Raw genomic sequence first — 13,129 nt, 5'->3', positions numbered from 1 at the left:
ATTTATAGACCCATGAACTACTTTACTTATTATTGGAACTTTTCTGTTGGGATGCCTTAACTCTAATGCTTCATTAGTATCCTTCAAAGATACCTCCCTCCAAACTATGCCCTACTGAGCGACTGTCGGCTTTTCCCTTTGGTTTAGTTTAAAAGCTGCTCTATCTCCTTTTTAAAGTTTAGCGCCAACTGCCTGGTTCCACCCTGGTTAATGTGGAGTCCATCCCTTTGGAAAACACCCCCTCTTCCCCAAAAGGTTCCCCAGTTTCTAACAAAACTGAAACCTTCTTCCTAGCATCTTTGTCTCATCTACACATTGAGACTCCGGAGCTCTGCCTGCTTCTGGGGCCTGCGCATAGAACAGGGAGCTTTTCATATATTGCTACCCTGGAGGTTCTGGATTTCAGATTCCTACCTAAAGTCTAAATTTAGCTTCCAGAACTTCCTTCCCACATTTTCATATGTCGTTGGTGCCCACATGTACCATGATAGCCGGCTCCTCCACAGCACTTTCTAAAATCCTATCTAGGTGATACATGAGGCCATCACTTTCACACCAGGTAGGCATGTTATCATGTGATCTTTATGCCCACCAGCCACCCAGTTGTCTACATTCCTAATAATCAAATCACCAAATATGACTGGCCTACCTAACCCTTCCTTCCTGGGCAGTAGCCCTGGGAGACTCATCCTAGGTGTGAGAGGACTGTGCACCATCTGGAGAGTATGAACTTGCTACAGGATCATTTCCTGCTACACCAGTTTGATGATCTCTGATCATGAGACCTTCCTCCTTCAAGGCAGCACCAGGGCTGCCAGACTGGAATTGGGACTTGGCTAATATGTTCCTGAAGGTCTCATCTATATACCTCTCTGCCTCAGCTCCTCTAGGGCTGCCACTCTAGCCTTCAGATATTGGACTCATAATCTGAGAGACAGGAGCTCTTTGCACCAGGCGCACACTTACCACCTCTCACCAGCAGGTAAAATATCATACATGAGACTTGCTGAAAAAGACTAAAAAGCCCCCCTCATGCTGTCAGACTGCTTCCTTCATCTTAATTGTGTTCAGTTCCTAGTTAAATTTATGTTGCTATGGGAGTAAGAATTTCCCCAAGCAGTACTTACCAATTCTTTTCAGCAACCAGTAAGGTGATCCTCTCCTCTCAGTACTCCCATTGGATTGTGGGTTACTGAGCTCTTCCCTTGCAATATATCTTGTGCTTCTAAGGCAAGTTTATTTATTTATTTATTTATTTATTTAAATTCTTTTTTTATACCGAAGTATAGCTGAGTGCCTTCACCCTGGTTTACATTGTAACAAATTCATACAAGAAACAAAGTTTTAACTTATAACGTAAGTACAGAAAAATATGAATATAACAACTCAGCAGAGGCAGAGTATAACATGTTAGCAGTATACAATTTACATCTTAATTTAGAAGATATTTAATACAGAAGTATTAGAGTTCAAGATGAGGATTGAGGTTATTCGAATCAGTCTGTGAATGATTGTCTAAACAACCATGTTTTTAATTCTTTTTTGAAAGTTTTGGAATCTCTGATAGAACTTAGATAGTTTGGAATAGAGTTCCATTCTATGGGTCCTGCTATCGAGAAGGCTCTATTTCTAGTAGCGGATAGTTTCGCAGATGACAGGGGGGAATGATTAGTTGTAATTTTTCAGTAGACCTTGAAGAACGGGGTGATTTGTGGATTGTGATCATATTATCTAGAGAGGAATTCTTGTCTTTGTAAATTTCGTTATGTAGAATAGTTAAGGTCTTGTATTTAATTCTTTGTGAGATTGGTAGCCAATGAAGGTTTTTTAATGTTGGTACAAAACAATCCCTTTGGAGATTTATACCAGTTAGTTATCCTGAGTGACTCATTGCTGTTCTAATAAACAAATGTTGGTGCCTAATCAAATCAATTGCACTACCCTAACATCTTTCCAAAGTGAGTAACTGACCTATTTCAACCTTTTTACTTAGGTTTGCACAGCTCCTAGCTTATTTCTACCTTCAGGCTAGCTATTTAATACAAACAAACCAACCCCCTTCTTTTTCCTGCCTTCTGACTAGCTATTTAGTACAGACACACAGACACACTAAAGAATATACCCCAATAGTTTACTTCTCCCTAAAACGTTTAAGTTCTAAAATTTCCCCAAGCAGTACTTACCGATTCTCTTTAACCACCAGCAAGGTGATCTTCTCCTTTCAGTAGTAGATTTGAGTTTTCTTTCATTTATCTGGCTGGGCTATTTTCTAATCTATGTGCTCTATTTTCTTCTAAACTTCATAGGGTCCTTGCAACGGGCTTACATCTTGCTTTCCAAAGATAGGAGGAGGACAAGGGCACCGTCACAACTGGAATACTCTTTTGGACCATGGGGTGATTGTAAGCTTGGGCTTGGATACCCTGAGCATTTTTTAGGCATAAGCAGGCTGCCTCCCTAGCCTTTTTTAGGTGATCTTGCACTCAGAGAATATAGTCATTGAGGTTTTGCCTAGGGTTCCCTTTGTCTTTCCAGGTCTTGTGAGCTATGTCCAAGATTTCTCTTGGTCTCCTTCCATACAGTAACTCAAAAGAGGAAAACCCCATTGAGCTCTGTGGGACTTCATGTTTTTGTGAACAACACATAGGGTAGCAATGTGTCCTAATTCTTGCCATCTTCATCCACACATTTCCTCAACATTTGTTTGAGTGTCTGATTGATGCATTTGACAAGGCCATCGTTCTGCGGTTGATACACCGAGGTATGCAGAGTTTTTACCTTGAACAAGGTGCAAAAGTCATTTCATTACCTTGGACATGAACGGGGTTCCCTGATCTCTCATCATCTCCTTGAACAGCCCAAGTCATGAAAAAACCTCCAATAGGGCAGTCGCCACCATCAGGGTCTTCATATTCCATAATGGTACTGCCTCTGAATATTTTGTGACATAGTCCAGAATGATGAGGATGTAGTTATTTCCTCAAGTATATCTCTCTAGTGGCCCCACAAGTTCCTTGCCCACCCTTTCAAAAGGAGACTTGATTATGGGCATTGGTATGAGAGGTGCCGCCCATACACCAGCAGAATTTGTAATTTTGCATATAGGTCAGGATCGTCAATCCAGCTGGACCTGTTTATGTAGGTATGGCCAATAGAACTGTGCCAATATTTTCTTTCGGGGCTTTTCCTCCCCCAGGTGACCCCCTAGAAGCTTGTTAATTGCTAGCTTGCTTGATCTTCTGATGATACACTTTGGGAAGAAAAAGCTGTTCTATCAATTCCCTCTTCACACCTGGTAAAGTAGATCCCCTTTCATCACAAAATAAGGAGGAATAGGGTCTGTAACCTGTGCTCCAGGGACTCTGCTTCTGGGCCCACTTAAAGGACTCATCCTCCCACTGGGCACGCCTGAAGTTCCCGGCTTACCCTCCCTTTTACCACTCAAAAGGGGTCAGATAAGACATTCTGCATGGGTTGCTGTCTTTCCCCGATTTCAATCCTTCCTCCCCAGCTGCCTCTAAATTAGCTGAGGTTACTTTCTGTCCAGTATTCACTGATCACCAACCAACCTCTTTCCCTTTTCAATTAATTCGCCAACTTCAACCTTTTTAAGGGAAACCGTATCTGGTGGGTTTTTTTGTACGGAGGTTTCTAATAGGGGTAACCGATTTGCAGTTATCCTTTTCTCCACCTCCGTCTATTGTTCTTTTATTAATTTTTAAAGATATTCACTTTTTTTAATTGTGTTAATTCTTAAAATCCCTTCTCCCCGGCAACTTTACCGACCCGCTTCAATTTTTATTTTTATACTTATCAAAGTCGCCGCTTTTATTAATATTCACGGGTATGGAGCTGCTCGTCCGACACTGGCCATGTTTCGGCACTTTGTGCCTGCTTCAGGGACTGTTTCGAGTGTGCGACGCCTTCCATGTTCGTCTCGAACACGGAAGGCGTCGCACACTCGACATGAAGCATCTTAAAGAGTAAACACGGATACTGTGAAACCAGTTCAGGACACAGTAAAATTCTCCCGCAGTCCCTGAAGCAGGCACGAAGTGCCGAAACATGGCCAGTGTCGGACGAGCAGCAAAACACAAAAAATTAAAAAAGTGAATATCTTTAAAAATTAATAAAAGAACAATAGACGGAGGTGAAGAAAAGGATAACTGCAAATCGGTTACCCCTATTAGAAACCTCCGTACAAAAAAACCCACCAGATACGGCCTCTAAATTAGCAGCATAACTTTATTTGTCCTATTGTCATTGCCTCCAGGACTTAGGAGACTTAGGCCTGGATTTATCAAAATGCGATAAGTATCGCATGCGATAGCAAAAAGGGCATGTTTTACGCTAATAGACAGTTTATCACAATTTGCACTAATACCTATGTGAACAGCTAAGTTGGTGCAAATTGCAATAACATTTTACGATACATGCCAGACCTGTTGTATTTCCCAGGGGACCATTTTTGTGAGAGAGAGAGAGAGAGAGAAAGCACCTAGCCATAATGCCCTCTCCCTAGATAGGTATTTATATCCCTATGGGAGGCCTACCTAGTACCTTGAGGTGAGGTTTAGGTATTAGTGTAGGGGGTTAGGGGCCACTTTGACATTCAACATTTATTTATTTATTTAGAATTTTTATATACCGGCATTCTTGATAAAAAAAATATCAAATCATATCGGTTTCCAATGAACAGAACAATCGCAGTTGTGGCTTTACATAGAACAAGTCGTCAAAAACATTAAAACCTTAAAAACATTAAAAAAAAAATAAAAAATCATGAGACGTTCGAACAGAACAGTGGTCTCTTGTGAAGATTTGATGACCTTCGGAGAGAGGAAACTCACCCAAAGATGAGATTGGTGCAATGTTCTCTCCACCTAGCTTGATGGACTGACCTATAAGGACTGACCTATAAAGTCATTCATCAAAATGCATTGTGGTGTTAACGCCATAACACATGTGACAGTAATGGTATCGCATTGCACGAATGCAAATTTTTCATATGGCTGGAATTAATGAAAATGAAGGGCATTTTTTGCACTGTGCAATAGCATACTGCACATTTTTAACACCGGAAATAACTACACCTTTTTTCCTGGCATTAAGCTGTAGGGGTGTGCATTCGTTTTGAACTTAAATGGAAAACGCAACTTATTTTTTTTTTTAACTTAAAAAAAAGATGAGGCTTAAACGATCGGATTTCCAACTTATTCAACATAGCTATGTTGAATACGTTGGAAATCGCGATTGTTGATCTAAATAAAAATTTAAACCCCTCACCCTCCTTAATCCCCCCTACAAGACTTACCAAAGCTGGCCAAAAGTTCCGTGAGGGTCCGGGAGCGGACGCGTGGGGAATCACGTGACGTCCGCGTCACGTCGGAGTGACGCGGCGTCACGTGATTCCCCTCGGGTTCGCTCCTGGAACCCTCGTTGGGCCCAAAAGGCACTTTTGGCCAGCTTGGAGGGGTCAGGAGGCCCCCCCAAGCTGGCCAAAAGTTCCTTTTGAGCCCAACGAGGGGTCCGGGAGCGAACCCGAGGGGAATCACGTGATGCCGCGTCACTCTGACGTGGCGCCGACGTCACGTGATTCCCCTCGGGTTCGCTCCCGGACCCCTCGTTGGGCTCAAAAGGAACTTTTGGCCAGCTTGGGGGGGCCTCCTGACCCCCCCCAAGCTGGCCAAAAGTGCCTTTTGGGCCCAACGAGGGGTCCGGGAGCGAACCCGAGGGGAATCACGTGACGCCGACGTCACGTGCTCCTTGCAAAGGAGTTCAGGAATGGCGTCCTGACCCCGCTGGACCACCAGGGAGTTTTGGTAAGTCTTGGGGGGGGGGGATTAAGGCGGGTGAGGGGTTTAAATTTTTATTTGCACATATGGACATAGACTCAACTTATGGAATTCTCCATATGTCCATATTGACCGCTAATGGGACCCCCTTTCGACTTATGGACTTATGAACTTAAACTTTTGGTCTGCACATCCCTATTAAGCTGTATGACATGCCCAATAAAGATTGCAAATTTCATTTCAGTACAGAGAGTGAGGGGAGAGAGAGAGCGACACTCTGGGGAGTCCTTCACAGTATTCAACTATTTATATCACTACAGGGCCAGCTAATAACTTGAGATGAGGTTTTGGTGGTGGTTTAGGGTTTTGGGCCAGTTTGACATGCAGAGTGAGATGTATGAACAGCACAGTATGGGAAGATTTGACATCATTTGGAGTGAGAAAAGTCTCACAAAGATGGACTCTATAACAGGGTACTATCAAGCTAGGGCAAGAGAAAATTGTAGAAATCTCATGTCTGTGAGACTTTCCTCACTCCAAATGATGTCAAATCTTCCCATTTCAAGCCTTGCCATCAACTTTGAATGTTTCAAGACCAATAAGCCAACACCAAGGCTCTCTTCTCTGTCTTATTACTGATTGTTTTAATAATCCTCACAGCCTTCTTGGTTAGTGAGTCTATTGTACAAAAATCCAACCTCCCCATATTCTTTGACAGTTAAGAGTTTTAACCATGGTCCTTCCATGCAGGTCATTTCAGCCTCCATGGAGATTTTTTTAAAATTAATTTTATTGATCAGTTTTATTACTTATGTTCTTTACATTTTTAATTCTGTTTTATATTTAAGAATATTATTTTTAATTATTTTATTTTTGACTGTTTTTTTAAAGATGTCTGTTGTGCTCTATTTATTGTTTGAATTGTGAAATGTAATTTTGTGCTACGATTATGTATGTTCACTTGTTCATCGCCTAGGCGTGATGTGTTAGGCGATTCATAAATTTTAATAAATGTAAAATGTAAATGGAAGCCTGAAGCTATTGTATTACTTCTGTTTAAGGTTCTGTTAGTCAAGCGGGCATGAAGCCAGACATTAGAAACATTTTCTTTGTTCATAAGTATCAAGTCCAGTATCATACCTCCCCTCATGGACTCCATTACCAAACAGAGGGTTTGGGAACATGGCAAATTTGTGAAATTCACTGTTTTTTATCTGCTGGTTTAGTTTAGTTTAGTTTATTAAAAATTTGTAGCCCATATACATCTTAAGTTCTGAAGCGGAGAACAGAATAACAAAAACATACACAATTAAAATTGAAATAATCAGACAGTTACATAGTCATAAAAAGAAAAGAGGTTTATAACGACCTCTAACATCACTCTGCAGAGCTCCAGTTTCATCTCCTTAAGATCATTTAACAGGAACTCAATTATTTATAAGGGGAGCAAAAGCCTCATTAAAAAGGTGAGCCTTTAAATCCTTCTTAAAGGTTTTGTCACATGACAGCATCTTAACTGACACGGGTAGAGAGTTCCAGTAGACTGGGCCTGCACCAGAGAAGGCCCTTTCTCTGGTAATGTTAAGACACACACGTTTTATTGAGAGAACCTCGCACAAATTTTTTTCTGCAGATTGGATTGAATGAACAGGTTTGCATATTCTCAAGACTGACCTGAACCAGCAGTCAATTGCATCATAATCTAGCAAACAAAAAAAATTGTGAAAACCCTGCCATTTTCACGAAGAATGATGCCCATAGTGCACAGAAAGTTCCAATCCCCTGCTTCTCTCTGAAATGGAAAGCATAGGAATGTCTAGTAAAATAGTTCATTGATTTTAGGGGCGAGCACAGCAGACATCTACAAACATATACATTCATTGAAACTGCAAATTTACATGCGGTGGTCTTTCTGACATCCATTTACCTTGGGGGGGGGGGGGGGGGGTTCATGTGTCTAGTGAGAAAAAATCCATCAGTTAGGGGGTCCATTAATCCAATCAGTAATAGGAGCCTTTCTCATGCCATCACTCAGAGTGTCGGAAGAGAAAGAAGGCATGATAAAACAGGTTTATATAGGAGGTCAAGGCACACAGAGGGGTAGATTTAAAAAAAACTGTGCCCGCGCAAACTTTTGTTCGTGCGACCGGCGCAAACAAAAGTACGCCGGATTTTAATAGATACACGCGTGGCAGTGCGTATCTTTAAAATCTGGGGTCGGCGCGTGCAAGGCTGCACAAAATCGGCAGCCTGTGCGCGCTGAGCCGCGCAGCTTGACTCCGTTCCCTCCACCCCCCCCCCCCCCCCCGCACCTTCCCCTCCCTTCCCCTACCTAACCCACCCCACCAGCTCTATCTAAACCCCCCCTACCTTTGTTGGAAAAGTTATGCCTGCCCGAGGCAGGTGTAACTTGCGCGTGCCGGGCCAGCTGCCGGCGTGCCATATTCCGGTAGGGGAGCTGGTCCAGAGGCTGCAGCCAAACCCCTGGGCTGGAACCACGCCCGTGGCCCCGCCCCCAGAACACCCCCAATGACGCGCCGACCACGACACGCCCCCCGACATGCCCCGACACGCCCCCCCAGGAAAGCCCCTGGACTTACGCACGTCCCGGGGCTTTGCGCACGCCGGCAGCCTATCAACATAGGCTTGGCGCGCGCAGGGGGAGTTTGGGGCAGGTTTTCGGGGGGTACGCGCATATCTTACGCGCGTACCCCTTTGAAAATCTGCCCCACAGTGCAAACTTGTAGGCAACAGAGGGGGGTTGCCACATGTTACAAATACAGTGTGCTGACAGAATATGCTTGGCTGCCATCTTGTGATGGAAGATAACATTTATATGTTATGTCCATTAACCCTCCCACTTTGATAGTTGTTTTGACTTTCTGAAATTCTCTCACTGCAGAAGAGATTCTTAATTAATATCATTCACTATCAGAAACCTGAAGATATATGTGTTTTCCTCATACAGAACCAGAGTAAGAAACATCCAGGGAACAGAAAAAAAACAAAACAGAAATCATGAAAATATCCAAAAATAGCCCTGCTTTACAATCATCAATGTTTCATTCTTCTATTCGTTAACAGGCAGTAAGAATGAATGATCAATTCCCATGAAAGGATTTAGTAAGGCTGTGCTTTGCTTCGGTCACTTGGAGGAATTACAGTGAGTCATAGCAACAGGTTACTGCAGCAGGAAACCACTTTTTTTCAGCATTGCTGTATTCAGTTAATGTATTTTTGCACAAAAGCAGGAAGCTAGGAAGGTCAGGAGAAGCCACTGGAAAATAATAGTGTCAGATGTTCTGCAGAATGAGAGAAGATAAGAGGAGTAACATACAAAAACAAATGTTGACTGAACCAGAGATACAGTGGGAAAGCTAATGCCCTATGAGAGAAAAACATGATTGGCAGGGGTTATAACACATGAGATGGGATGGGCAGCAGCATGGACATTTTTGAGCATGAACATTTTATACTTAAGGCAATGAAAAAAACTGAATTACAGACTTTAATACTTCTGATTAACTAGAAGCCATAGGTAGAAGGCACATAATGGGCTTTATTTAGCCATTCCATTAGTATACATGGGGAAAATGACTTTTTCCCATGATGCCCAATGAATTCAATGGACAGACTCAATCTCCTTTCTAGTTCACTTACAGCTGAATGAACTGCTTAAAAATAATTAACAGACATTATGCTACAATCTTCCTCTCCAAATTTGTTTGTACCATATCATCAGAGTAGTTCCTTCATGTTTCCTCTGCTGCCTGTGCTGGTCTGTCTTCATTTTCCTGTAGAATCTGGCACCAGCCAGATTCTACACAAAAATATTCTAATTTCTTGATTTATTCCCTTCCCTTACAATTCTTTACTAGTTCTCCTTTATTTTATGGTATAATGAGTTTTATCTTTTATATTTTTTTTGTAATGTATGTGCATCTCTTATTACAGTTTCATCTACCATTAATAAAGAAAATACTCGAGGCTAGTCCGTTGGCACAGGTAACAAATGCGATCCCCACATCAGGTCTTCTGCTTCCCAGGTCAACTGAGCTAGGGATGCCGCAGAGGCAACAGTCAGAGGGAGTCATGGTTATTGCTTATGGCTGATGTTGGTTGGCTAGATTCAGATCCTATGATTACAGGGTTTCAAAAGGAGTACTGGTGCAGGGCACCTGGCCGAGGAGCATCACAGCAATGTCCAGATTGAGTGTAAATAAATAAATAATGTACGGCGTGGGTCCTATATTCGTACTTTACATTAACCATTAGAATGTCTGCCTAGGATTTTGATAACAGTCAGCACAGCAGCTCTCTAATTTACTGAGCATCAAAGTAGTAGGTAGAGCCTTCAAAATCTTCTAACACTAATTTTATGCTCTGGAAAGAAATACAATTTAGAAGAAAAAAGGTGGAATCTTAATGAATTTTAATCACTAACAAAATACTCTAAAAATATATATTTTGCTGGTACTGCTGCTTTATATTTTTCTATTTTTTGTAAAGAAATCACGTTTAACTTGTTTACATTTTTCTGCTTCCACTATTTTTTATTTAGTGATTTAATAAATAAAAGCACAGATTCACTTTAAAACCCAATTGGTAACTCTACTTTTGTTTAGAAAGTAAGATAGCAGAAGGTTAGTGGAGGGGCTTGTTGCAATAATCACAGTCAGTAGACTGTGAAAGTGGTTATAGTTTTTTGCTGCTGTGGCAACACTGGGAAATATTTAATTTCAAGTCATGTGACTTAAGTTGGGTTCAGCCACAGCAGCATGTCACTCTCCTGTGGTTCTGTAAAGCAGAGCAAGCTGAATGTCTGAAGCTGGGGGATAAATACATTGTAATAGTTGAACTAAGAGTCCATTTATTTAAGGTTGACTCATCAACATTTATACTGACATATTAGTTGACTAGATTCCAAGGATGTACTGTTGAGTGATAGGAAACTAGTCAGCCACTGGATTAAAAATTGACACAATTTGAAATATTACTTCAGATTGAGTATTTCCTGACTGTCCCCTGAAACATTCAGTAATAGTCTGCCATGTGTGAACATTTCCATTGCCTTGTTCTTGTGCCTTTGATTATTTTAGCAACATTTCCCACTCTGCCAGTTTCCTGGAATTAATTTTTCTCAATATTATTATTTCCTTCCCAGACTCTCTCTAATCTTTCTTTGCCAGTCTTTCCTTCCCTCCAACCTTCTCTCTTTTTGTGCCCTCAACATGTCCTCCATACAAGCCCTTTGATGCTGTTTAAGGAGCCTATTTACCAAATTGTGCTAACACATTAATGAGCATTATTATGCTAAGGCCACATTAATCTCAATGGGGCCTACTGATTAAAACACATTAAACGCATTAGGATTTAGGGGCCTATTTATCAAATTGTGCTAAGATGCGTTAATGTGAGTTGTTCATCAGTAGGTCCCATCATCTCAATGGAGCCTATTGACTAAGGACACCCATTAACACATTAGGTTTTGGGGGCCTAATTATTAAATTGTGCTAAAACATGTTAATGTGCATTGTTAGCCAATAGGCTACATCGATCCCTTAACGTTTTAGTGCAATATGATAAACAGAACCCTAAATCATTTCTGACCCATATCTTTCCCCTGCATAGAAGGTATTTATGAAAGCCTGGAAAACTCCAATCAGACAATTTAATTTTCCAATTCAGTCTTTTCCAATACCAAATCTACTTTGACGCGGGGAGTACATGTGGTCAGAAAAGTTTGAATCGAGATATAGAAATTACATTTTTATGTAAATATGGAATGTTTCTTAAGAAAAATGTAAGCGCACTCTTGAGGCAATCTGCTGTCAGTTAAGTAAATTCCTGCAGAGCTTTCAGCCCAATTATTTGAAACAGTTCAATACACAAGGACTGTCTGTGATGCACAAAGTACTATAATGCTCATAATCTGAAGTCATGATGAAATTTGTGTATCAGCAGTTGAAAATCTTCTTTTACTTGTGAAACACTGGTCAAAGGGAGCAATCACAGGCAACTGACAGTGGATCATTGAAATTATATACGCTTTGCTTTTTGAGCATACTATAGTTCTCATCTGGCAATATTAATTGATCTAATGAGGTAGAAAAATAAGCTAAAAATTTGAAATGGCATTTTGCATCTTGTTTATAAAGTCAATCTTAAGTTGAAATACTGTGAGAATATATTGAATGTTATGATTTATATAAGAAGATTTTAGCATTGTATTATAAACATTTTAATATTTTATACCTACCATTACATACATTTTATTTTTATTATGTTTCCTCTCTTGGGAAGCATTTCCTGCTTTGCTACCATTGGTCTTAATTCTCATTGCTGAAAAATAATCACATTAGTTCAAACTATTCTGCATTGTGTAGAAAGTCAAAAGTGCAGTTTGTGGTAAGAAAACTGAGAGATTTAAATCTGAAATTCCAAGGATCTGCTGCAAAAAAAAAAAAAAAATCATGTGCTTTGAGCTTCAAGCATTTAAATTATATACTTCAGTGTTTAATATAGTAGTAAAAAATAACACTATTGCCATGCTTCTTTCACTCTTTGGAAATTGTCTTGACTTTGTTGATGTCCTTCCTGTCAGGATCTGTCACTGTGAGGGAGACGATGAAAGTCCCCTCATCACGCCATGTCGCTGCACTGGAACTTTGCGTTTTGTGCATCAGACCTGCCTCCATCAATGGATTAAGAGCTCAGATACGCGCTGTTGTGAACTTTGCAAGTACGACTTTATAATGGAGACCAAGGTCAAACCTCTAAGAAAGGTATGTTGCTAGAAATGTATCACACCTGTAACAGATTCTATATCACTGAACGTAAAATCCCAAAATGCACTAATGAAACATGCAGTAACATTTTTAAAGTGTAAGTCTGGATCAATGATTACATATATGACCTCAGACAAAAAGGCTATTATGAATAGAACCTCAGGTTGGGGTGTTATAAAGATCTAGTTTATGTACTGAAAGAAAACTAACCTGATAGTAATTTATCTACTTCCATATATCAGGTTGCTAATTTAGCCACACAGTCATTGTAGCTGGAAAATCTGTTGTTGTACAAATTTAGCATGTACACCATGTAATCTTTGTTCAAAGAAAGCATGTGCTAGTAAAAATCTGTTTTGCTAAAATGTGGCATAGAGGAACATAGAAACATGGAATATCACAGCGGAGAGAAACCACAAGGACTATTTAGTACAGAAATTCCCAGCCTGGGGTCCGTGTACACCCAAGGGTCCACAAGACCACCCCAGGGAGTCCTCCAGAAGAGATGCAAGAAAGTTTAGCTAGGGAGGAAATGAGCAGGCTGCT

The 13,129-nt window shown here is 40.8% G+C and overlaps 1 protein-coding gene across 2 annotated transcripts in view; it reads left to right on the top strand.

The window, feature by feature from the left end:
• Positions 1 to 13,129, top strand: part of MARCH1 (membrane associated ring-CH-type finger 1) — a 777,418-nt gene that overhangs the window by 622,680 nt on the left and 141,609 nt on the right. For both annotated transcript variants that reach the window (XM_029619082.1, XM_029619166.1), the window contains one exon: positions 12,400 to 12,580. In XM_029619082.1, coding sequence (XP_029474942.1) covers positions 12,400 to 12,580 — 181 coding nt within the window. The remainder of the gene's footprint in view (positions 1 to 12,399; positions 12,581 to 13,129) is intronic.

The sequence above is a fragment of the Rhinatrema bivittatum genome, chromosome 1 (assembly GCF_901001135.1).
Source record: "Rhinatrema bivittatum chromosome 1, aRhiBiv1.1, whole genome shotgun sequence".
Taxonomy (NCBI): Eukaryota; Metazoa; Chordata; class Amphibia; order Gymnophiona; family Rhinatrematidae; genus Rhinatrema; species Rhinatrema bivittatum.
This window is presented reverse-complemented; position numbering and strand designations above follow the sequence as displayed.